Below are 27,751 nucleotides of genomic sequence, written 5' to 3' on the forward strand. Positions count from 1 at the left end.
ATGCACAGGCCGGATTATTGGGTGCAGGAGTCACACTTCTATAGGGTGTCCGTGGTATTGTACAAAATATCCGCACTCCAGCATTGCCTAATCTGCGCGTCCATGTCTCTGTCACTTGGTATATCTCACTCCACTTTTACTGACCTCCCAATCCATAGTATTGTGTCCATTTACCCCATTGCTTATCATATTTATGAATCGCTCCACGTTTCATGTAAATTCTTCGTTCCAAAGTCACCGTACAAGTAACATAACTCACTAGTTCAGACACCTCCGGGGGATCCCCCTGTAACCAGTATTTGGCAATCAGTTTTCTTGCGTGATATAGTACTTTTTTAATGGATAACAGTTCAGCCCTATCTTCTTCCACCCCTCCCATGCAGCCCAACAGATATATCTTAGGATCCAGCGGGAATTCCCTGCCATATACCCGAGACACCATTTCTTTAACCTCTCCCCAATATCCGTGCAGCCTCGGGCAACTCCAGAACATATGTTTCAAATCCGCCCCATCCAATGAACATCTTTGACATTCCATCGTAGATCTAAGCCGCATTTGCCAGAGCACCTTAGGTGTTCCATATACTCTGTGCAGAAGAAAGAGTTGCGATCTCCTATGCGCTACACTAAGGGAGAGGATTTTTGGCGATTCCAATATTTCCCCCCACTCGTCCTCTGTCAATGTTCCCACATCTCTTTCCCATTTTCTTTTAACTTCTGCCATCGGATCCCCTAGAAATTTGAGAAGCAGCGTGCCATATAGCAAAGATATAAGCCCTTTTGTGTCTTGTGCCCCCAGTACCTGCTCCACCACTCCCATACTGGAACCACCCATATCTAGCACCCGTGCCTGTGCCACATGTCGCAGTTGAAGGTATTGATAGAATAACCTATGAGGGAGGTCAAACTCTTCCTGAAGCTGCGAAAAAAGTTTAAAAATTCCCTCGTCATATAACTGACTCACCACTCGAACTCCATTTTGCTCCCACTCCTGGAATCCCTCCAGTGTGTTAAACTCCCCAAGGTATGGGTTGTTCCAGATGGGCATGTAGTTGGAACACCCCGTAACCCCCAGTATGGCCTTACACTCCCACCAAACCTTATGAAGCAATAACAAGGTAGGTTTTCCTCGCGCCTCCCTCTTCAATTTGTGGGATTCCAAGGCCTCTAGCATACTCATGTGCTGCCCCAAGTAGAATAGCAGCTTCCCCCTGGAATCCCAATCTTCTCTATCTTTCCAACCTGCAAAGTGTTGCAACTGCGCCGCCAAGTAATATATCCACGCATTTGGGATAGCTAACCCACCCTGCTCCTTTGGTAACTGCAATTTTTCCATTTTAATTCGAGGGATCCCCCTTTTCCACACCAAGTCCCTAAACAGGTTATGAATCCTCCTGAACCAATACTTAGGCAACCACACTGGAGCATTATGCACCACGTAAAGGATCTGAGGCATTAAAATCATTTTTATTAAATTCGCCCATCGCATTGCTGAGAGCAGTAACCTCAGCCAAATTTTGGATCTATCTCGGATTTTCTCCAATAAGGGTTTCACGTTTAGGGCAACAAAGTCCTGCACCCTTGGCGAGACTGTAATCCCTAGGTATTTAAATTCCTTCACACAGGGTATATTCACCCCTCTCACCACCACTGGCAGACTCAGAGGGGTAAGCGGCAATAGCACTGACTTATTCCAGTTGATTCTTAACCCAGAGAATTTACCAAAGCTTTCCAGCACATTCATAACTGCCGGCAACGACCGATCTATTCCCCTCAAAAATAACAAAACATCATCCACATATAGGGCTATACGTTCCTCTAAGTCCCCATACCGAAATCCTTCAATATCCGGATGCTGTCTCACAACATTCGCCAAGGGCTCAATTGCCAGAGCAAATAACAACGGGGATAACGGGCATCCCTGACGCGTCCCCCTTTCCAAAGCAAAGATCTCAGACATCCTCCCATTAGCTCAAATTCTTGCCACTGGCTGTTTATACAATAGTCGTACCCAGGTGGTAAAGTTGTTCCCAAACCCCATGTGTTCCATCACCGCCCACATATATCCCCACTCCACACTATCAAAAGCTTTAGCAGCATCTAGGGATAACACTGCTCTAGACCGGGCATCTTCAGTATCTGCCTGAATATTCAGGAACAACCTCCTCAGATTAACTGCCGTAGATTTTGATGGCATAAACCCCGACTGGTCTGGGCCAACAATGGTGGTCACTACTTTCGTCAGCCTATTGGCAAGAATTTTTGCGAGGATTTTAACATCTGATGTCAACAGGGAGATTGGCCGATAAGATTCAGGCATAGTCTTGTCTTTCCCCTCCTTAGGAATAACTACTATGGCAGCCTCAGACATTGACCGGGGCAGACACCCCCTCTCAAAACCATCCTGGAACACTGCCAATAACTCAGGTAAAAGTACATCACCGCAGGTTTTATACAGCTCCACTGGTATGCCATCTAGCCCTGGTGCCTTTTCATTTGCGATTGAACTCACCGCTTGTTGCATTTCTTCCAGAGTTAGTGGTGCCTCCAGCCCCTCCCTATCCTCTGTCGTCAGTGTGACCCATGTCATACCCTCTAGATAGTCTGTTAATAACTCTCCCGTGTAGTCAACTTTAGAGCTATATAGTTCAGTATAGTAAGATTTCAACACCTTCAGCACACTTCCTGTGTCTTTGGCCACCACCCCGTCCCTATCCTGTAAGCAATGAACAAACGTACTATCTTGTGCAGGCCTAGCTATAGTGGCCAACAGTCTACCTGTCATTTCCCCCTCCTCATAATATTTCTGTTGCATAAAAAGTCTTTTATTGGCCGCCTGTTCCATCACATGCTCCCTCAATAGTTTCTGGGCTATATTCCACTGAGCAAGCGTATCTGCCGTGCAATGTGTAACATGACTCTCCTCCGTTAGCGTTACCCTATTCGACAATTCCACACCCATTTGTTTCGTCCTGTTCTTAATGGCCGTAATCTCTCGTATATATACCCCTCTAATATACGCCTTCATCGCATCCCATAAAACATCTACAGGTACCGTGCCGGAATTAAATTCAAAATATTCTTGCAAGCTCAAGGCTATTTTTCCCCCCCCTACCAGTTGAATCCAGAACGGATTTAGCCGCCAACGCATTCTAAGTCCTCCCTCCTGTGGACTGGTTTTGACTTTCATTAGCATCGGAGAGTGATCAGACAGCGAGCGCGGCAAGTATTCCACCTCTTCAACACACATAACTCCCAGACTATTACTGAATATCAAATACAATCTGGACAGTGATCCATATGTAGAAGAGACACCGGAATATTGCACAGTAGATGGCCATTTAGCTCGCCACACATCCGTAAACCCCACCTCCGTCATATATTTCCCAAATGAAGTCAACCCGGCTTCCATTCCCCCCCCCCATTCCCCAGGAACTTATCATGCGCCTTATCCATTATATGGTTAAAGTCTCCCATTAGTATAGTGGGGACCACCGGCCAGCCAGCCAATTTCTCCAACACTTCCCGTATAGGAACCACAGAGTATGGGGGAGGCACATACAGTATCACTATAATACATTCCCAGTTAAAACGTTTACAATGTACCCCTACATATCTACCTTCCCGATCACTGAATGAGTCCAAGCAACTAAACGGCAGATTTCGATGTATCAGGAGACTAACCCCTCTTGAGTATGTGGAATGAAAGGAGTGGAAACTGTGTCTGATCCAGACTCTATGCGTCTGGTGGGCCGTGTCTTTGGTCAGGTGAGTCTCCTGCAATCCCACCACCCCAGCAGACTGTCTCTTCAGTGAATCAAAAACAGCCCTGCGTTTTGTAGCTTCCCCCATACCCCTGACAGCATTGCCTAATCTTTGACTTCTTCATTAGCCCCATATGTAGCACAGACCCCAAAAAGTCATAGTTTCCGCTGCATTTACAGGGTCTACCAGTGGGGGCTGCAAATGATGATGTGGTGTTTTAGGTGAAGAACTGCCGTCGTTTTGCATTATTGCGTTCCAAGAGTCATAACTTTTTCTTTTTCCGTTGACGAGCTGTGTGAGTGCTTGATTTTCATGGGACGAGCTGTCGTTTTTATTAGTATCATTTTGGGGTACATGCGATAATTTGATCAGTTTTTATTCCATTTTTTCTGAGGTGAGGAGACCAAAAAACAGAAATTCTCTCACTATTTTTTTTATAATTTTTTACCGGCGTTCTCTGTGCAGTATGAACAACATGTTTACTTTATTCTGCTGTTTGATACGATTATGGCAATACCAAATTTATATCGGTTTTTATATGTTTTACTACTTTTACACAATAAAAACACCTTTTTCTAAATAAAATGTTTTAGTGTCACCATGTCCTGAGAGCCATAATTTTTTTATTTTTTTGTCGATGGAGCTTTGTGAGGGCTTGTTTTTTGCGTGACACACTGTAGTTTTTATTGGTAACATGTTTGGCTACGCGCGACTTTTTGATCACTTTTTATTCCATTTTTTTGGAAACAATGTGACCAAAAAAGGAAATTCTGCCATTGTTTTTTATGGTATTTTTTTAGTGTTCACCGTGTGGGATATATAATATGATATTTTTTTAGGTCAGGCCGATACGAACGCGGCGATACCTATTATGTCTAGTTTTTGTCTTTTTTTCTAATTATAAAGTGCTTGATCAGGGAACCAAGGCAATTATTGTTTTTATTACGTAAAACTTTTATTTATTTATCTAAAACTTTTTTTTAACTTTTTTTCACTTTTTATTTTACACATACTAGGAGACTGGAAGATCTGATCTTCTGATCCCCTGTACAATACACTGCACTACTTCTGTATGTACTTGTGTAGTGCAGTGTATTGTCACTGTCACTTTACAACTGACAGTTGAGCCTATTACGTCCTGCCTTGGGCAGGACCTAATAGGCTCCCGTACCTGGCAACCAGGAAGCCGTTGCTAGGCTTCCTGGTTGCTATTGCAACCATCAGCACCCTGCGATTTTTCACAGGGGGGGGGGGGGCAATGGGGTGCAGAGGGAGCCCCCTCCCTCTGTATCAATCACTTAAATGCCGCTGTCGCTATTGACAGCGGTATTTAAGGGGTTAAACTACAGCGGACAGTGATCGCTGTAGTTGCAGTGAGATGTCGGCTGTATATTACAGCCGACATCCAACGAAGATGGAGCGAGCACAGCTCCTGTGCCCGCTTCATCCTCAGGGCGTTACTATACGCCCATTTTCGGGAAGGGGTTAATAAAAAAAGTGTTGTTTTTTTTTTACACCTTCTCTGATCTCCTCACTGATCTCACAGAAATGAGGAGATCAGAGAAAGTGACAGGAGCTTTCTCCTGCAGACCACGTCACAGACGGCTGTGATTGGTCAGTCTTCAGAGACTGACCAATCACAGCAATCGCCGGCATTGGTGACTGCCAATTGGTCCCCAGGCCGGTAGCAGGGACGGTTAGCTGTCAATGACAGCTGCCGCCGCTGTTATATCACTATGTGATTTCACATAGTGACAGTTTATTCCTTCTCCGCAATAGTACGGCGAAGGTACGCTGCAATAACCGGCCAGCGACGTACTATTGCAGCGAAGGTACGCAAGGGGTTAACAATGAGTGAAATATGACACTAACGATAGTGTACTGGTTAAGACAGGAGAGCTGTAAATAGTACTACAACCCTTACGGAGCATGTAGGTGTTGTGTGTATTATGTTCAAAACTTTTCTTACACGGAGAGGTCAGTTTAAATTGGTCAGATTATTATTTATTTATTTTTTAAATGAAAGTTACATGTTGACTCCATTGCTAAGGAGCACATAACCATTTGCAAACGGAATGTTTTCCTTTAAATTCTGGATAAAAAGGATAAATTGAATCAAATATTTTATAATGAAGAGTTATATGCGACTTAGAGAGATGGTAAAACCATGTGTTGATCCATATAAAGTAAACAGTTCGCTTTATTTTATGATACCTGTCTTTGTTGGCAGGTTCTTCTGATGGTTTTGCATTCCCTGTTGGTTCTATAGTGGATTTAGCCCCCAAAGAGCTGTTGGTGTTTGAATCCAGAGATAAGAGCTGCTGGTTGCTCTGAGATGACAGCATGGACCCGGCGACCGACCCAGATATAGGAATACTATTGAAAAATGCTGTAGAAAAGTCCCTGTAAATGTAAATAGCCAAAATTAGAAAGCTATATAACATGGTAGGGTGTTTAAAATAGAATGCTTTAATTTAATCAATCACAAAAAGTGCAATATTTCATACGAACCCAGTGTCCAGCTGGGCAATGCACAATGGGGTGATCCTACGGCGGCCATCTGCTGTTCTGGTTTCCACTTGTTTCTTTAAAAGATTCTATTGAAAAGGATTTCTATTAAAATATAACCTGTATCTCATTTATTTAAAGTGCACCTCAACTTGTGATCTCCGGACCAGATATCAGTCATGGAGAGACGCTCCTGCACGCTGGGTGGTACAATTGATGTAGCAACTGCAAATGTACGATGCAGAGTATTGTGAATGACTCCAATTTCAATTAATAGGACCCGAGTATGATACACTACATGCCCAATGTAAGGTGAGGCAGGAGAACACAAGTGGAGGTACCCCAAGTCAAGAAACTCCCACTGAAGAAAATTATTAACCAGTTCAGGACCGGGCTATTTTGCACCTTCAGGACCAGACACCGTTTAGCCATTTTTAGCACGTGTTAGTTAAATGGCTATAACTTTTTTATTTGTTGGGCTAACTATGTGATTTTTGCGACGTTTTTTCCGTAGACAATGCAGGTTTCTTTTTTTATAGTTTTTATACACACCTTTTTTGCTATTTTAGAATTTTTATTCATACAGTTTGAAAATGGTAAAAAAATAAGCTTTTTTACGTTTCAGCTATTTTTTTTTGGTAAGAACATAGTTTTACACTAAAATAGACCTTTTATTTGTGATCGTCATTGTCTACCGTAAATTTTAATATATTACATGTCTATATTAGGGTAATTGGGTCAGCGCTAGCGTTACAACAATGATTGGCGGGGGGGGGGGGGACGTTTTTTTTTGGGGTGGGTATTTTATGTCTATTTATTATTTAATTTTTTTTTTGCACTTTACTATTTTTTTTATTACTATGGTCTGTCCATCAAAAGGTCAAAAAAGACCTTTGGGGAACTTTATATATATTTTTTCTCTCTTTTACACCATGCACAGCAGCCCCAGTTACAGGGGAAATCAGCCCTCTCATAGGGACGATTGTCACTAATAGGGCTGTGCTGGGTCTAGTAAGACCCAGCAGCAGTCTGTCAGTAACGGCACCCGGCGATCATGTGACCAGTCACATGATCACCGGGAGGAATAGAGACAGCGCCGCTGCTGCTGTCTCTATTCCTATACACCGCGTTCATTGAGTGCTGTGTAAAAAGATATCGGAGAAGACAGAAGCAGCTGCTTCTATCCTCTCCTCAGGGTCCCCGGCACTCACGAACAGCTGGAGACCCGACATTCAGCTGCCCGATCGCTCGGGCAGCAAGTTAAAACCAGAGCCGTAAAAAGTCTATGGCACGGGTTTTAAGGACCCTGACCGCTGGCCGTAAAAATACAGCCAGTGGTCGAGAACCAGTTAAACTACAAGTACTAAAGTCCCATTGAATTTGGACATACAAACGTCAAGCGAGAAGGAAAGCCAAAGTAGCTGCCTCCAGGACTGGCATATGTATCACATCCACCTTATAAAAAGGTGTGTGCAGAGATGAACATGTGGCAGCCCTGTTAGGCCAATACTAGGGTTGCACGATGCATCAAGAGATAGACAATATTTAGATGCGGTGCACACTCAAATGGCTCCACACCGTTAATTCATGTATTTCGATAAGCTGTGCACGGCTACGCTAATGAGCGGCCCCGCCGGCCCTGAAGTCAAAGAACATGGCAGGCGCACTGCAAAACACTGCCATATTCTAGGGCCGGCACCGCCGCTCATTAGTGCAGCGCCGGCCGCATCACATCATGATGACCAAGTAGGTGTAGTAAACACCCACTTGGGCATGAAGAACAAATTTGAAGAACACTTAAAACGCTCATAACTTTGTCAAAAAGAAACTTTTTTTTTTTTTTTTTTTTTTTAAAACATCACTATTCTACATTAAAGCGCCTATTTGATTAGGTAGAAGATAGGGCAGTTATAAGCTGGTGACAGAGCCTCTTTAAGGCATCTATAAAATAACAAAAAGCTCAGCTACATGAACACATCTTTTAGGAAAGCAGAAGTGCAGTCAGCAGCCCTGAACTCTGGGGGTTGGGGCACTGTACAGCTTAATGGTTTATGAACAGTGGCGCTTCAAATAGATGTAGCAATAGTTAATGAATCAACTGCCTGTACAAAAACAGTGGTCTGCAAGTCGCAAACTTAATCAATTTCATACCTTTCGGATGTCCTCCAGGCTTTCACCATTTACCATGCTGGCCACTTTTGGTGGTGGGATATCTTTCTGTACAGATGTTGCCTGTTCTCCATCCAGATGTGACGGCTGCCTCTGTTGAAACTTCAGCATTTCGGGGTTTTCAATAATAGTGTTAGGCAGCTGGGACCCAGTGGTGATGGCAAGACTTTTCCCATAAGTGCTTTGGTGGATGTGATTCTGTAATTAGATTTTTGCACAGTAAGGGTACGTGCACACGATAACGTCAATTACGGTTGAAATTACGGAGCTGTTTTCAGGAGAAAACAGCTCCTGCATTTCAGACGTAATTGCTCGTACTCGCGTTTTGCGAGGCGTCAATAACTGACGTAATTTGGAGCTGTTCTTCATTGGATTCAATGAAAAACGGCTCCAATTAGGTCCCAAGAAGTGTCCTGCACTTCTTAGACGAGGCTGTCATTTTACACGCCGTCTTTTGACAGCGACGCGTAAAATTACAGGTCGTTGGCACAGTACATCGGCAAACCCATTGAAATGAATGGGCAGATGTTTGCCGACGTATTGGAGCCAGGTTTTCAGGCGTAAAACGCCTCGTATACGCCTGAAAATAGGTCGTGTGAACACAGCCTAAAAGTAAACAGAACACCACAAAGGAGCACTTTTTTAGTCAACAAGTAGCATGTCATCTTTCAGTACCTTTTCCTCCTCGCTCAGTGGGTCACCCAGCTCATCCTGTGAGAAATCCAAGTATGCAACTGTTCCATCCATAGAACATACCAATATGCCAAGTCCATTTAGGGTCCTGTAAGCCAACCAGAGAACAGGATTTTGCCACTTGTGAAATATAAAAAGGGATGAAATGTACAGATTGGATAAAAGATGGTTACTTCTCCAGAATTTCAGCTGTGAGAGGAACCCTTGGGGCTGCATTAAATGGAAGGTCAAACATTTCACTATAGAGTTTATTATATAACAATGGGTAGCAGTAATAAAAAGCTCTGAGAAAATATCATCATAGTAACCAAACATGAAGTCACTTAATGAAAATAATTCAGGGGCTTTTATAGCTCAGTACCGTTTTCAAGAGTGGACTGAATAGTTATATATTTTTTTAATTAAATGTAAGTTATGCAGAACCTAATCAGATTTTGCCAAATATTATGCCTAGGTCTTCAGAAAACAACAATAAAGTGGGTTAGAATACATCAGTTACCATGAGATGTCCATTATAGACTTGTCGAATAGGTCGTGGATTACCACCAAAGGTCTTTTAAGGCAGGTGAGCTGAAATAAAGAGATAAATAAATCAATCCAAAAGAAAAAACAAAGAGAAAAAAAAATCTTAGGCCAGGATCACACACATGCAGGTTTGACGCAGTTTTTGGCTCAAGAGCCAAAAACTGCATGTGTGATGAAGGCATTAGGATATGTTGAAAGGAACCTTGAAACCTGCGTGGGCTGGAAACAAACATCTTTCTTAGAACATACCAGACAGATCAATAACAAGAATACATGGCCAAGTTATCATAATGTATTGTATTATTTGAGATGTATCAGACTACTGAACAGTGCATGCGCTGCGGAAGAATGAACCAGCAGGGTGATAATATGCTTATCTGCAAAGTTCTTTAATATTGTCAAATGAGGAGTTTATTTTAGGACTACTCCTTACTGATCCAGATGATCTATTCCCTGCCTTCAACGTAAGTCCACTGTCCATGTATTCTTGTCTTCTGCGGCGTGTGCGTGTATTTCATTAATTTTCCTCATAAAATAAAATTAATGTTACATGCAATTTTACTGGTCCTGAGGACATAGTCAGCTGCATCATTAAGGGATTAATATGCACTAAAGAGAACCTCAAATTATGGGTCAACTAGATTTACACGTGACATTCAATGGGGCAAATTTACTAATACGCTCTTAAAGAAGCACTCCACTATTTTTTTTATTGCATCCTCCATTTGTACATTGGTGTTTCAGTGGGGGTGCTGTGAGTAGAAATACTTACCGCTCCCGCATATTGTAGTTTTTCAGGTCCAGCGCCGCTCACGTGATCTTCATTCTGATCTGGTCTGGCATCTCTGCTTTTCAGAAAACCGGAAGCAAGGCTCTCAGTGCATTCCTATGGAGCCTCGTTCTGGCTCCCACAGGACTGCATTAAGTGCCTGAGTTCCGGTTTATTTAAAGAGGCTCTGTCACCAGATTTTGCAACCCCTATCTGCTATTGCAGCAGATCGGCGCTGCAATGTAGATTACAGTAACGTTTTTATTTTTTAAAAACGAGCATTTTTGGCCAAGTTATGACCATTTTTGTATTTATGCAAATGAGGCTTGCAAAAGTCCAAGTGGGTGTGTTTAAAAGTAAAAGTCCAAGTGGGCGTGTATTATGTGCGTACATCGGGGAGTTTTTACGACTTTTACTAGCTGGGCGTTCTGACGAGAAGTATCATCCACTTCTCTTCAGAACGTCCAGCTTCTGGCAGTGCAGACACACAGCGTGTTCTCGAGAGATCACGCTGTGTCGTCACTCACAGGTCCTGCATCGTGTCAGACGAGCGAGGACACATCGGCACCAGAGGCTACAGTTGATTCTGCAGCAGCATCAGCGTTTGCAGGTAAGTAGCTACATCGACTTACCTGCAAACGCCGATGCTGCTGCAGAATCAACTGTAGCCTCTGGTGCCGATGTGTCCTCGCTCGTCCGACACGATGCAGGACCTGGGGCAGGAAGTGAGTGACGTCACAGCGTGATCTCTCGAGAACACGCTGTGTGTCTGCAGTAAAGTAGTAAACACGCCCCGATGTACGCACATAATACACGCCCACTTGGACTTTTGCAAGCCTCATTTGCATAAATACAAAAATGGTCATAACTTGGCCAAAAATGCTCGTTTTTAAAAAATAAAAACGTTACTCTTATCTACATTGCAGCGCCGATCTGCTGCAATAGCAGATAGGGGTTGCAAAATCTGGTGACAGAGCCTCTTTAAAAGCACCGTGACTCCAGACAGGTCAGAGGGAAGATCACGTGAGCGGCGCTGGACCCGAAAAACTACAATATGCGGGGACCGGTAAGTATTTTTGCACACAGCACCCCATTGAAACATCAATGTACAAACAGAGGGTGCAATAAAAAAAAATATATAAAAAAAAAAGTGGAGTGCTTCTTTCAATTTAGACAGCTTAGAATCTGACTAGATACGACAAAATTATAGTGGCTCATGCTGGATGATAAATTTGGCGCATCTCTAGACATCTCTGTCTAACTATATACCACCCCTTGGTTTGCTTACTTTAGACCAATTTTGGCGCATCTTCTACCACTTTCCCTTATGACATAAGCCTCGTCCCCCGAGTCTAAAACACTTTATAAATGTGCCGCACAACAAAGGCGCCACAAGTCTGGCTTCATTTAAACCATAATTTTTGGGGCATTTTGATTAGTAAATCTGCCGCAATGTGACTTTTAGGGGGTTAAGGACCCAGAAAGAAAACATGTGGTGGGAGTGAACGGCTTGTACCAGAATTGACAAGTATCACCTATCCTGTCTGATTGCTAGTGGTCTCCTGCTAGGACCCCACCAAATGCGTAAATGGGGGTCCCAAAACTCCCCTTCCTCCTCGGTGGTACACCCCCCCCCCCCACCACAGTGAGAAGATTAAATGCACATATTCAAACGTCTATGGGATTTATGGAAAGAGTTGTACTCGGCTGTTTCAGTCAGTCCCATAGACTTTGAACGGGGCGGCAGCGAACCTGCTTGACCGCCACTCCATTCAAAGTCCTCTTACGGATAGGTGGGGTTCACAGTATAGGTGATTACTGTCTATTCTGGTACAACCTCTTCAAGACGACTTTCTGTTAGAAGGAGTAGAGTGGTAGTGTGGAAGTGGTTTTTACATTTAATGGGAAATTGAGGATATCCTTCCTAGGATAAATAAGTTGCTTACTGTTAGTTTAGCGGGACCCCTTGTGATTGGCACAGTTAGCACGGAGGAGGCAGTGTAACTGGCACCATTGAGAAGCAGTGTGTGGTGCCAAATGGCCGTCATTGATAGGAGGGGCGCCAAGTGGCTAGCACGGTTAAGAGATAAGCAGCATTGTGTGTATCCTCTCTCCTGGCTGAACGCTGTGTGTTACTTTTTTCCCTCCACATCAAACAGAATAAAGTTCCTTTGTTCTTTTTATTTTGCTCGCCTTTGTTAACAGATTACCTATTTTAACTAAAGCATATATTTGGATACTTTATTTTGGTAACAGTGATGTTCACTTAGTATTTTTATAAACCAAAGATTGCCTCACCCACACAGATAGTGAGCGGTCCTTGCTCCCCACTGCACAGCAGCAGTACGGACACCCGGCCTTACTTGAGCTCCCATTCTTTTGTTTCTTTTTAAAGATTTTTGGATTAAATTTCTGTTTGAAAAAAATGCAACATTATTTCAATGCAATCAAATGATGGAGTTCCAAGATTTAAACAGTTCAACTTTATTATTACTACTCGAATCCATCTAAAATTAAAAAATGAAGCGACTCTGCAAATTGTCTCGATCAAACATATCTTACAGTTTTGACTTCAGCATTGTGTCTCCATGGTTACAGACTACAAACGGAAACTATAGTCTGATACAGCAATTATACTCATCCATCTGTACTTTATAGTCTAGCGTTAAGGAACAAGTTGGAAGGGAGAATGACTGCATTATCAGAATACATATCTGTTATTTTTGTTGCCTGTAACCATGGAGCCCCATACATTTACATAAGCGCTGTAGACACAAAACTGTAGGATATTTTTTAACAAACACTACGGTATTTAAAAAGTTGCTTCATATATTTATTTAAACACATTGGAGCAATTAAAAAGCCCAAAAAATAAATAAAATGTGTAGGTACACTTTAATTATACCACGATATCCACATATTTCATGAAATTAGACCCCTAGGACATCGTATATATGCTACCCAGCTCTTTACACTTAATTTTGCAGAGCGTAACATTATGCATTATTTTTTTTATTTTATACTTTTTAGTTGCACAAAGAGTCATGTATATCCTTTTGGCCTCTGTCGGGCTGGTATAAGTCAGTATATATATTTTTTTTTTTTACAAAGGATGGAAAAGCATTGTAGACTAAGCAATTACATCCTGAAAAAGAAAAAAAAGTGTCCCGCTTGCTATATGTTTTTTGTTATCAATGGTAGCATATGGCTCAAGGCAAACTATGTGTATTACGTGCGGCAAATCGGCAGCGTCATACAGTACCAGAATAGTCAAAGATTCCAGGAAATCTCATGTACACGCTGAAGTATTATTCGTGACGGAAATTGACCGGATTTAAATTGTTTTTTTAGAATTCGCATCATGTAAAATTTATCTTGTGTTTCCACTAATTGTATCTGCCTAGTGCGGAGGACGATAGCACCAAAATCCACAGCATGAAAACGCGCCGAAAAACACATCAAAATGTAAAAACTGCACTGATTAGGTGTAGTTTTTACCTGTCAACTTTCTGCGTATTGCTGCGGTTTTGGTATGTATTTTACGTAGCAAAATACGCAACGTCTGCATGTAGCCGAATGGGTGATTTATGCCACTTTATGGCATACATCAAAAGTATACATTTAACGTATACATCTTGGGCTTTTAAATGCCTTTTTATACGTTAAACGGATTACATTAAAGTCTACGAGTGACTTTTAGGTTCAGCGGATGCCTCAGTTCTTGTATCATCCCTATGAAGTCACTGGAAGGCTGTAAAGGGAGAAAGAGGAAAGGAATAGGCTAATATTTTCTTCCGCTGTCACATGCAAGAAAGAGAAAGACAAACTCATGCCTCAAGAACACGAACATATTTTTTTCCTCCCGTAAATACGGGTCCTTGGTCACACGTATTCGACCCGTATTGCACCAGTATTTACGGACCCGTGCCTGGTCAATACGGGTGCGGTGTCACCTGTATTTACGGGCACGTTTTCGCTGCAAAATTGCACTGCGCTAATCGGTAGCCCCTTCTCTCTATCAGTGCAGGATAAAGAGAAGGGGCAGCCCTTTCCGTAGTAAAAGAAATTCATACTTACCCGGCCGTTGCCTTGGTGACGCGTCCCACTTTCGACATCCAGCCCGACCTCCCTCGATGACGCGGCAGTCCATGGGACCGCTGCAGCCTGATTGGCTGCAGCGGTCACGCGGGCTGAAACGTCATCCCGGGAGGCCGGACTGGAGGAAGAAGCAGGGAGTTCTGGGTAAGTATTAACGTCAATTTTTTTTTTTTACACGTTAATCTATATTGTGATCATTAGTCACTGTCCAGGGTGCTGAAAGTTACTGCTGATCGTTTAACTCTTTCAGCATCCTGGACAGTCCCCTGACGTCGCCTAGCAACGCTCCCGTAATTACGGGAGCCCCATAGACCTCTATGGGCCTGCCCGTGCCGTTATTACAGCCGGAAATAGGACATGTTCTATATTTTTCAACGGCCCGGGCCCCTTCCCGTAACCAAACGTGAAGGTACCCGTGGCCAATAGAAGTCTATAGTCCCGTAATTACGGGCGTTTTTACATTCGTGTGCATGGGGCCTGAACAAGTAAAACTTTTCATCCTGATCCCCGACTTCAAACAAATGCTGCGCCTCAAATATTACACCTAGAGCTCTGCACAACTTGAAGTCTGATAACATTTCCTGTTGTGACTTGTCAGATGCAAGTCAACAACTACATTGATGTCCATTTATGTACATCATACGTAATTGCCACTATTAACCCCTTCCCGTCGTAAACAACTTTCAGATTTTAATTTTCGTTTTATCCTCCACCCATTCCAGAAGCCATAACGTCTTTATTTTTCCATCGATCTAGTACTATGAGGGCTTGATTTTTGCGGGACGAGTTGTAGTTTTTCGTAGCACCATTTATTTTGCCGTATAATGTACTAGGAAACGGGAAAAAAATTATTTGTGGGGTAGAAAATGAAAAAAACAGCGATTCCTCCATGGTTTTTTGCGCGCCGTTTTTACGGCATTCACTGTGAAATTAAAACAACATGTTAACTTTATTCTGTGGGTCAATACGATTACGGCGATACCAAATATATATAGTTTTTTCTATATTTTACTACTTTAACATGTAAAAACATAAGTGTAAAAAAGAAAATTTATTTTGCGTCGCCAAATTCCGAGAGCCACAACTTTTTTATTTTTTCGTCGATTAAGTGGTAAGAGGGCTTATTATTTGCTGGATAAGCTGTAGTTTTTAATAATACCATTTTGGTGTACACGCGACGGATTGATCACTTTTTATTTCATTTTTTGTGGGAGATTAGGTGACCAAAAAATAGACAGACATTCTGGCGTTTACAATTTTTTTATTTTTTTTTACGGCATTCACCGTGCGGGTTAAATAATTATATATTGTGATAGTTCAGACTTTTGCGGACACGGCGATACCAATTATGTTTATTTTTTTTTTTACTATGCTCTAGGGAAGAGGGGGGTTTTTTTAACTGAATTTTTATTTTATTTTTTACACCCAAAAAAAAACAAAACTTTACTATATACTAATGTATTGCAGTATATCGTGATTCTGACAGTCATCTATTAAGCCCTGCCGGAGGCAAGGCTTAATAGGTGTACAAAGATGGCGGACCTGGGGGCATACATTAAGCCCCCAGGCTGCCATAGCAACCATCGCCCCCCCCCCCCCCCGCGATTGCGTTGCGGGGTGCGCGATGAGCTGTTAGAAGGGGTCGCCCCCCTCTTTGACGATTTAAATGCTGCAGTCAGTATTGACCGCAGTATATAACGAGTTAAACTAGCGGGATCGCGCTCGAGCGCGATGCCGCTAGTTACTCTGAAGTGTCGGCTGTAACATACAGCCGACACCGTCATCGTATGGAGCGAACTCACTGCGTGAGCCCGCTCCATACTTCCCCTAATCGACTTTGGCGTATGGATACGTCAAATGTCGGGAAGGGGTTAAACACAAAGTAAGAAATAAATTATCGTACACAAGAGGTCTCCATGACAACACTGCATCATGTGGATTTTGTTGTGGACTAACTGCATATTTCAACCCATACATTAAAGAGAACCTTTCACCTCCCATACATGTGCAGCATGTAATGGGGAGGGCTGCACAAACCCTGGGGCACTTTAAATTTTTTTCTACCTCGCTCCGTTATTTAGGTATCGGTGCGGTTATATTTGGCGCCCAATATTTAAATAACCCCCTGGACAGTCAACGGGGCGTGTTACCATGGCTGTGACACTGTCCAATCAGATATGGGCAGTGTTACAGCAAGAGCGAGGAATGAGCACATTTTTTAAAAGTGCCCCAGGGTTTGTTCATCCCTCCCCGTTACATGCTGCACATGTATGGGAGGTGAAAGATAGGGGTGTAATCCACTGTGAAAATCCATGACATAACTGACATGCTGCGGATTTGAGAATCCACAGCATGAGCTAAATTTTTCACTGATTTTTTCCGTTACATGAAGATTGAAAACCCCATCCGCATGTACTGCACTGTGCTGTGGATTTATACTTTGTAGCAAATCCGCTACGTCTGAACTTGGCCTAAGTGTACGTTTATAGGCAGAAAAAAGGTATTTCACATTTGAAAGGGGTTGTCCAGTTTTTATGTGTCGAATAGGAAATCATACCGTTTTCGAATACACATGTATTAGAAATTCTGCTCACATAACTTGTTATAGTACATGAGGCCCGTCACACCAGAATGATATACACGACTATTTTTCATCCGTAGTTACGGACCCATTCATTTCTATGGGTTAAAGACACCTTTCCGTATTTTTACGGTTCGGCGTCCGTGCCGTAGAAATGATAGAACATGTACTTTTTTTTGTCCGTAATTACGGCATGGACACTCCATAGAAGTCTATGGGTGCTTCCGTAATTACGGACAGCTACGGATGTGCACCCGTAATTACGGAAGCGTTGCTATGCACCGCCAGGGAATTACCCTAGATTCCTCCCAGTTCTTTTGTGGATCCGTAAATACGGATGCAATACGGACCGTATTTACAGACACCCTGCCGTATAGGCAGATTACTATAAATCACTACGGATCCGTATTTACGGATGGATGAAAAATACTGTCGTGTGCATGGGGCCTAACTGAATAGGACGTCAGTCATGTGACCCCTGCGGCCGCACCCCCTCCTACCCACACACAGTGTGAACCTGAGAATTCAGTTAGCAACAGGGTCAGATGGCATACATGTGTTGGGGCCAGAGGACATCCATGGGTTAAGTGAATAGGACGAATGGTGGAATAATGATGATCAGCTGCTTTAGGCCTCATGCACACAGCCATGCCCGTAATCACTGTCCACGATTATGGGTACGGCCGGCGACAGCCACCCGCATTTTCAGCTCATGCTCCCATACAAAATATGGGAGTATTGTCTGTAAAAAGACAAATATGGGACATGTCCTATGTTTTGCAGAGGCTTTCTACAGCTCGGACACCATCCCGCAAATATACGGTAAGGAGTCAGTGGTTAATAGGAGTGAATTGGTCCGTAATTGCGGACCATAATTACGGACAAATTCTACAGTCGTGTGCATGAGGCCTTGGGCCTCAAGAACACATCCGTGGCCCTTTCTACAGTCGCAAATCCCGGATCCACAAAACACAAACCGCACACGAATGGCTTCTGTGTGCGGTCCGTAGCTTTAATGGACTAATGAAAAGAATGGCCGAGACTGATCCGCAAAAACGGACAGGATGTGTGCATGGCTCCATAGAAATTAATGTGTCAGTGTGCTATCCGTTAAAAAAAAACGGACAGTACACAAGAATATCACTGAAGTGTGCTCGAGGCCTTAGGGTTGGAGTTCACACTGAGTTTTTTGGTGCCGTTTCGGACGTGGAAACCACGCCAAAAAAAAAACCTCTGAAATGGCCTCCCACTCTTAAAAAAAAAAAAAAAGCTATCGGGGAAAAATAAATAAATAAAAACGCGTCAGGTCCTTCAGGCGTTTCCGTCTCTGACCTCTCATTGACATCAATGGAAAGCAGAGAAAGCGTTTTTTGCCCGCGGCGCTCAATGGCCAAGGCTGAAAAATGTGGCAAGTGTTTTGCCAGCAGGTCAAAATTTGCCTCAAAATTACTGAAGGAATGATTTCCTATTTTATAAAAAAAAAAATGTGGACAATCCCTTTAATGTATACTAAAGGGTATTTTAAAGGGTTATTCCCAACTTAGACATTTTTGGCATATCCACAGATATGCCGTAAGACTGGGTTCGCATTGCGCATTTTGTGCTGCGTCTTCAAAGACAGCCCAAAAAAAAAGGCATCTAAAACTCCAAAAGGAATCAATTCTCTTCCTGAATGAGGAAGCAGCCTCACCAGGAAGGACAAGTGGATAACTTTGGAAACCGCATCGATCAGACTTTTGTGGCATATTCCGTGGATATGCCATAAACGTTTAAAGGTGGGAATCCCTTTAAGTTTTTAAAAGTCAGGAACGCAGCGGTGGTGCATGACCGGTCCCGTCTGGGTTTTCCCTGTGTTCCAGCCCAGTGGCACCTTGCAGGTATTGTGTATATCAGCATTTTTCTAACCCTTTCATGCGTCTGGTGCCATGTTTGGTTATTTATCCTCATGACCGATTACATCTATTTACTTATATTGCCATTGTGATTCGATTTTTTATCCTGGTACACTGCGCTGGTTCCCCCCTTTTTTCCATGACTATAGGTCATAAATATTGGATTAAAATTACATTCTATTATGCATTGATTCTGTATAGGACCTTGACACAGTCTGTACTTTTGTTATGCCCACCGCATCTTTTCTTTCTCTGTTCCTTTGTGAAGTTTGCATTTGCATTTTTATTACCTTTACAGGTTTGTAGATTTTAGCTTGATCATTCAATAAAATATATATTCTTTTATCGTTCATATAAGGTCGTGTTTTGTCCTCAATAGGATCTATATATTTGTGTTACACGTACCATTACACTTAGCGTTGTTCTAGTTTCGGTTTTCTCTTGTACAGCAGTTATCAAACCAATGATTAACCCCTTCCCTCTTTAGCCACTTTTGACCTTCCTGACAGAGCCTCATTTTTCAAATCTGACATGTTTCACTTGATGTGGTAATAACGTTGAAATGCTTTCACCTATCCGGGCGATTCTGAGATTGTTTTCTCGTGACACATTGGACTTTAAGATAGTGGTAAAATTTGGTCGATACATTCAGTATTTAATTGTGAAAAACACGAAAATATAGTGAAAAATTGCAAAAATTAGCATTTTTCTCAATTTAAATGTATCTGCTTGTAAGACAGGCAGTAATACCACACAAAATTGTTGCTAATTAACATCCCCCATATGTCTACTTTAGATTGGCATCGTTTTTTGAACATCCTTTTATTTTTCTATGACGTTACAAGGCTTAGAACTTTAGCAGCAATTTCTCACATTTTCAAGAAAATTTCAAAAGGCTATTTTTACAGAGGCCAGTTCAGTTGTGAAGTGGTTTTGAGGGCCTTATATATTAGAAACCCCCAAAAAGTCACCCCATTTTAAAACTTCACCCCTCAAAGTATTCAAAACAGCATTTAGAAAATGTCTTAACCCTTTACACATGTCACAGGAATTAAAGCAATTTAGAGGTGAAATTTACAAATTTCATATTTTTTTGCAGAAATAAATTTTTAATACAATTTTTTTTATAACACAGAAGGTTTTACCAGAGAAATGCAACTCAATATTTGTTGCCCAGTTTCTGCAGTTTTAGGAAATATCCCACATGTGGCCGTAGCGTGCTACTGGACTGGAGCACCGGCCTCAGAAGCAAAGGAGCACCTAGTGGATTTTGGGGCCTTATTTTTGTTAGAATATATTTTAGGCACCATGTCAGGTTTGAAGGGCTCTTGCGGTGCCAAAACATTGAAAATCCCCCAAAAGTGACCCCATCTGGGAAACTAGAAACCTCAAGGAAATTATCTAGGGGTGTAGTGAGCATTTTGACCGCACAGGTTTTTTACAGAAATTATTGGAAGTAGGCCGTGAAAATTAAAATCAACATTTTTTCAAAGAAAATGTAGGTTTAGCTAATTTATTCTCATTTCCACAAGGACTGAAGGAGAAAAAGCACCGTAAAATTTGTAAAGCAATTTCTCCCGAGTAAAACAATACCCCACATGTGGTAATAAACGGTTGTTTGGACACACGGCAGGGCTTAGAAGGGAAAGAGCGCCATTTGGCTTTTGGAGTCCACATTTAGCAGGAATGGTTTGCGGAGGCCATGTCACATTTACGAAGCCCCTGAGGGGACAAAACAGTGGAAACCCCCCACAAGTGACCCCATTTTGGAGACTACACCCATTGAGGAAATTATCTAGGGGTATAGTGAGCGATTTGACCCCACAGTTTTTTTGCAGAAAATATTGGAAGTAGGCCCTGAAAATAATAATCTACATTTTTTCAAAAAAAATCTAGGTTTAGCTAATTTTTTCTCATTTCCAGAAGGACTGAAGGAGAAAAAGCACCGTAAAATTTGTAAAGCAATTTCTCCCGAGTAAAACAATACCCCACATGTGGTAATAAACGGCTGTTTGGACACACGGCAGGGCTTAGAAGGGAAACAGCACTATTTGGCATTTTGAGATCACATTTAGCAGGAATGGTTTGCGGAGGCCATGTCACATTTGCAAAGCCCCTGAGGGGACAAAACAATGAAAACGCCCAAAAAGGGACTCCATTTAGGAAACTACACCTCTTGAGGAATTCATCTAGGGTGTAGTAAGCATTTTGACCCCACAGACGTTTCATAGAATTTATTAGAATTAGGCAGTGAAAATAAAAACAGTCCTTTTTCTTCAATAAGACGTAGCTTTAGCGCAAATTTTTTCATTTTCTCAACAAATAAAGGAAAAAAAAAGAACCCAAAATTTGTAAAGCAATTTCTCCCGAGTACGGCAATACCCCATATGTGGTCATAAACTGCTGTTTGGGCAAACGGCAGGGCTCAGAAGGAAAGGACCGCCATTTGGAGTGCAGATGTTGCTGGATTGGTTTCTGGGCGCCTGTGGGCCCAAAACAGTGGAAACCCCCCAGAAGTGACCCCATTTTGGAAACGACACCCCTCAATGCATTTACCAAGGGGTGTAGTAAGCATTTTAACCCTGCAGGTGTTTTGTAGAAATTAGTGTTCACTCGATGTTGCAGAGTGAAAATGGGATTTTCTTCCATAGATATGCCAATATGTGGTGCCCGGCTTGTGCCACCCTAACAAGACAGCCCTCTAATTATTATGCGGCGTTTCCCGGTTTTAGAAACACCCTACATGTGGCCCTAATCTTTTGCCTGGACATATGACAGGGCTCAGGAGTGAAGAGTACCATGCGGAGTGGAGGCCTAATTTGGCGATTTACAAAGTATTGGTTCACAACTGCAGAGGCTCAGATGTGAAATAATAAAAAGAAACCCCTGAGAAGTGACCCCATTATGGAAACTGCACCCCTCAAGGCATTTATTAAGAGGTGTAGTGAGGATTTTCACCCAACAGGTCTTTTCCATAAATGAATGCACTGCGGATGGTGCAAATTAAAAATTTATATTTTTCCCTAGATATGCCATTCAGTCGCAAATATGTCATGCCAAGCTTATGACGCTGGAGACACACACCCCAAAAATTGTTAAAAGGGTTCTCCTGGGTATGACGATGCTATATATGTTGAAGGAAACTGCTGTTTGGGCACGCTGTAGGGTTCAGAGCCGAGGGAGCACCATTTGGCTTTTGGAGAGCGGATTTTGCTTGGTACTAAATTTGTTTGAGTATTGCTGGTGTTTTATAATGTGGGGGTACATGTAAGCGGGGCAGAGTATATAAGGGGCATAGTCAGGTGGTATGAAAAAAAATTAATAATCCATAGATGTGTGTTACACTGTGAAGCAATCCTTTCCGCACAGGCCAGTGTCGCACTGATAAATCGTGTAATTTCTTATCCCCCTTTTGGTCCACACTCTGCACCTTTGTAGTTTGAGGAATTTTGCTGGGAAGTGTTGTCCTGGTATAATACGGGCACCGTCGCTTCCAGCGGATATGTTTGGGCCCTCCCTTTCCTGGTTCCCTAATTTTAGGTCCTTGATAAATCGCCTCTTCAAACAGAAGAAATGTTCCCCTCGGGCACAACTGCATATTTTTTTATTTCCTGACTTATTGGAGCCATAACTAATTTTATTTTTCATAGACGTAGCGGTATGAGGGCTGGTTTGTTGCGGGATGAGCTGTAGTTATTATTGGTACCATTTTGGGGTACATGTGACTTTTTGATCACCTTTTATCCTATTTTTTGGGATGCCAGGTAAACAAAAAAATGCAATTCTGGCACAGCTTTTTTCGGTTTTTTTTATACAGCGTTCACCATGCGTTATAAACTACATGTTAACTTTATTCTGTGGGTCAGTACGATTCTGGCGATACCTAATTTATAGCATTTTTTTATGTTTTACAACTTTTTTCACAATAAAATTACTTTTGTAAAAAGAATGTATTTTTTTTCTGTCGCAAAGTTGTGAGAACCATAACGTTTTAATTTTTTTGTCGACGGAGGTGTATGAGGGCTTGTTTTTTGCGGGACGAGCTATAGTTTTTATAGGTACCATTTTTGGATACGTGCGACTTTTTGATCACTTTTTATTCTAATATTTGTAGGGCAAAGTGACTAAAAAACAGAAACTCTGGTAACGTTTTTTACGTTTTTTTTTACGCTGTTCTCCGCGTGCAATAAATAATACAATATTTTGATACCTCAGGTCGTTACGGTCGTGGCGATACCAAATACATATGGTTTATTATTATTTTTCAATAATAAAAGGACTTGATAAGAGTAAAAGGGGGATTGTGTTTTATTTGATTACTTGAAACTTTTATTGTTTTCAAACTTTTATTTTTTGCACTTTTTTTTACACTTTTTTTACACTTTTCTTCAAGTCCCACTAGGGGACTTGAAGGTCCAACGGTCAGATTTTTTTTTTTCTAATACATTGCACTACCTATGTAGTGCAATGTATTAGATCTGTCAGTCATTCACTGACAGCAAGCCGATTAGGCTTCGCCTCCCGGCGGGGCCTAATAGGCTTCCGTAATGGCAGAGCAGGAGACCATTGTGTCTCCTGTTGCCATAACAGCAGTCGCCAGTCCCGATTGCCTGTCAGGGCTGGCGATCTGCTAGTAACCGCTACGATGCCGCAATCGCTTTCGATTGCTGCATCGAAGGGGTTAATGGCAGGGATCGGAGCTAGCTCCGGTTCCTGCCGTTACAGGTGGATGTCAGCTGTACAGTACAGCTGACATCCACCGCTGATGACGCCGGATCAGCTCCTGACCCGGCGCCATCTTGCCGGCAGCTACGGAAGCCGATCAGGCTCCGCCGCCGGGCGGATTTTGACCGGCTTCGGTGCTAGGCAGACCGGGAGGCCAGTATTAGGCCTCCGGTTGCCATTGCAGCCACCGGAACCCCGGCAATTTCATTGCTGGGGCTCCGATGAGCTGCAAACACCTTAAGTGCAGCGATCGCGTTTGAGCGCTGCACTTAAGGGGTTAATGGCGGGAATCGAAGCTAATTTCAGTCCCCGCCGTTACAGTCGGATGTCAGCTGTAAGATACAGCTGAGATCCGGTGATGATGGCACCGACTCAGTTTCTGAGCCGGTGCCAAACATTTGACGTACATGTACGGCATTTTGCGGGAAGTCAATGCTTTCCATGACGTACATGTACGTCAAATGTCGGGAAGGGGTTAACTCCTTAAATGCGGCGGTTGGTCGCCGTATTTAACAGCTTACAACACCATCGGTGCTGATGGTTGCTTTGGCAACCGGCAGCATAAACAGGTATAAGTATTGCAGTGTATTATAACAGCGATCACACAGCTGGACCTCAAGTCCCAACTGGGACGTAAAAATAATAAAAATTGTACAAACATAAAAAAGGAAAAAGTTTAAATTAATAAAATTTTAACTATTGCACTTCTCGGGTGTTTCCACTAATCTCTGGTACCTCAGTGGCTTTGCAAATGCGACAGAGCACGAACACCAATCCAGCTAAATCGGAGATCCTAAAGCCAAATGGCGCTCCTTCCCTTCTGTGCCCTGCCATGTGTCCAAACATCAGTTTATGGCAGGGGAGAGTCCGGCCCGATCATTTGGTACGGCCAGACCTCACTGACCACGGCTGCAGCGAGTCCACCCTACCCGCTCACAGTTAGGAGCAGCAGAAGGGCGGAAGGAGCCAAGTTTGGCAGTGGCAGCAGCGGCGGTCTGAGTGAGGTCGGTGCATGCCGGCCCAAGATTGGATCAGTCCGGTCACCTTACCAGAGTCTGTGAAGTGCGGTCAGGTAACTGGACTGGTCCACTCCCGTCACAGCACGCCCCAACTCATTCTGACTACCGTGTCATTCCATCCTTGGCTCCATCCGCCCGCCCTACTTACTCGAAGTGAGGTCCAGGTGACTTAGAGAGGCTTTTTTCCATCAAGGACATTTATGATATGTCCACAGGATATGTCAAATGTCAGATAGATGCAGGTCCCACCTCTGGGTCCCAGATCTTTATTTAGAACGGGGCCCCTAAACACCGTTCTACCTCTGTGTTGTGGCTGAAGCTTGTGATTTCCAACCATTAATGAGAAAACAGCGTCGCTAAACAACGCGGTTTCCGGAAGTCCCACAGAACTGAATAGTATTTAAGGAAAAAGCGTAACTCGCATGCTACGCTGCTTTCTTCTCCATGGTTGGAAATCAGCTGGAACACAGGAGGTAGAATTGTGTTTAGGGGGCCCCATTCTAGAGATAGGTGCGAGTACCAGTATCCTCTGTATATGTCAAATGTAACTGATGGGAAAACCCCTTTAAGTAACTTCTGCAAATTATTTTCAAAACTTACCATTGCAAAGAGTCGACTGCGCTCCACACTGACTGACACAGTAGGAACTTCATCAATACCAGCTAACATCACATGCCTCAGCAAAGAGAAGCAGTACCAGCCATCACATTAGGGGTGAGTTAATTAAATATTTGATCATATAAAGCAGGCTAATTTTTAAGTTGATCATTTTGTATGGTCCGCGAATGAGGTTATAAATATCCAAATGGCCCTTGGCAGAATAAAGGTTCCCCACACCTGGTTTAGGGCCACACATTGGGTATTGCTGTACTAGGGAGAAATTGAGTAACAAATTGTGCGTTGTATTTTCTCCAATTACACCTTGTAAAAATGAAAATTTTGTAGCTAAAACATAGTTTTGGAAAAAATTACATTTTTCATTATTTTCACTGCCTAATTCTAATAAAATCTATGAAACACCTGTGGGGTCAAAATATTCACTACCCCCCTAAATGAAATGCCCTGAGGGCGTGGTTTCCAAAACGGAGTGACTTCTCAGGGGTTTCTACTGTATTGGTACCACAGGGACTCTGGAAATGCGACATGGCACCCAAAAAACAATCAAAATGTGCATCCCAAACAGCGCTCCTGCCATTCTGAGCAATAGATTTTAATTTTTATGGCCTAATTCCAAGAAATTCAGCAAAACACCTGTGGGTTAATATGCTCACTATACCCTTAGGTGTGTAGTTTCCAAAGTGGTGTCTTTTAAGGGGTGTTTCCTATGTTTCAGCACCACAGGACCTCTTCAAACCTGACAAGTTACCTAAATTATATTCTAATAAAAAGGAGGCCCCCAAAATCCTCTAGGGGCTCCTTTGCTTCAGTCCATTATCAATACTAGAGCCACATGTGGGATATTTCTAAAAACTGCAGACTCATGGCAGTAGATATTGAGTTGTGTTTCTATGGTAAAACATTCTGCCTTCGAGAAAAAAAAAAAAAAAGAATTAAAAATTTCACCTCCACTTTGCTTTAATTCCTTTGAAATGCCTAAAGGATTAAGAAACTTTTTAAATGCGGTTTTGAATACTTTGAGGTGTGCAGTTTTTAAAATGGGGTAATTTAACTGAATGCTATAAAACAGGCTTTTGACATTTTCTTAAAAATTGGAGAAATTGCTGCTAAAGTTCTAAGCCTTGTGACGTCCTAGAAAAATAAAGCAATGTTAAAAAAAAACAAAAAAACGATGCTAACAAAGTAGAAATATGGGACATACGAAGTAATATCTATTTTGTGTTGTATCACAAGCAGATACATTTAAATTTAGAAAAATGGAAACTTCTCAAAATTTTCTCTAAATGTATGCGTTTTTCACAAATAAACACAAAAGTTATCGACCAAATGTTATCACTAACAAAGTCCAATGTGTCGCGAGAAAATCTCAGAATTGCTTGTATTAATTAAAAGCATTACAAAAGTTATTACCGTAACGATAAAGTGACACATCACATTTGAAAAATGTGGTCTGGGACTTAAGGTCCAAACTAGGCTGCGTCATTAAGGGGTTAAAGGCTATGTACACCTTTGAAAGCAATTGTATTTCATTTTTCCAAAAAAAAGTGGGGGGGGCAGCAGGAGCAGTCGCATGGGTCTGTAGCTCCGCAGTGAACCCACGCCATTATCATCCTGCATTTATCCTATTGCTTCCAAAATTCCGTTCCGAAGATCTAGATGGTTGAGAGCAGCTAAAACAGCTAGGATGAGCCCCCCACCAGAGGTCAAACGGCTACAGAAAGCTGCAAGAATTCGCTCTGGGAGATGGGCAAGATGGTGTCCGATAGCGACCGAACCCAGTTGCCACAATGTACTAGAGGAGGAGAATCCTCTGGGGGCTCAGCCAAAGCCTCAGAGGAAGTTCCAGAGCCCACACTGTCTGAAATGACCACCAAAAGATTATCAGCTATTGCAGCCTGTAAAACTCGCTTACCAGTAAGCTGGAGGAAGTTAAGATAGATAGATATTGATCTTATACGACAGAACATGCAAGCCACGTGGGAACGCCTGACCCACGTGGAGGACAGAGTATCAGGCGTAGAAGACAGGACAGCATCTTTACCTGGCGCCATTGCTGATCTGGAGTCAGCGGCCGAACTCTAGAAACACAAGTCAGATGATATTGAGAACCGGCTCCACTGGAATAATATTCGTATAAATCGGAATGCCGTAGAGGGTTGAAGGTCAGTACCCAGGCGATTTCGTCCTGCAATGGATAAGAGATTTGCTCCCTGACGCGTGGTTCCTGCTGGCTTTCGCGGTGGAAAGAGCTCAAAGGGTACCGGGAAGACCACCACCCCCGGGAGCGCGTTACCTAGACCGTTGCTAGCGCGCCTGCATAACTGCTATGATCAGGATATGATCCTGCGCCTGACACATAGGTTTCCAGAGATTACATATAATGGGGCTA

At 42.6% G+C, this 27,751-nt stretch overlaps 1 protein-coding gene across 1 annotated transcript in view; it reads right to left on the minus strand.

Moving 5' to 3' along the window:
* The window catches only part of HIRA (histone cell cycle regulator), an 82,966-nt gene that overhangs the window by 47,238 nt on the left and 7,977 nt on the right, over positions 1-27,751 (minus strand). Inside the window, exons 9-14 of the mRNA XM_075832383.1 lie at positions 12,728-12,841; positions 9,635-9,705; positions 9,118-9,223; positions 8,425-8,640; positions 6,277-6,362; positions 5,980-6,168 (exon numbers count right to left, since the gene is read on the minus strand). Coding sequence (XP_075688498.1) covers positions 5,980-6,168; positions 6,277-6,362; positions 8,425-8,640; positions 9,118-9,223; positions 9,635-9,705; positions 12,728-12,841 — 782 coding nt within the window. The remainder of the gene's footprint in view (positions 1-5,979; positions 6,169-6,276; positions 6,363-8,424; positions 8,641-9,117; positions 9,224-9,634; positions 9,706-12,727; positions 12,842-27,751) is intronic.

This window comes from Rhinoderma darwinii, chromosome 1 (genome assembly GCF_050947455.1).
Source record: "Rhinoderma darwinii isolate aRhiDar2 chromosome 1, aRhiDar2.hap1, whole genome shotgun sequence".
NCBI classification, from domain to species: domain Eukaryota; kingdom Metazoa; phylum Chordata; class Amphibia; order Anura; family Rhinodermatidae; genus Rhinoderma; species Rhinoderma darwinii.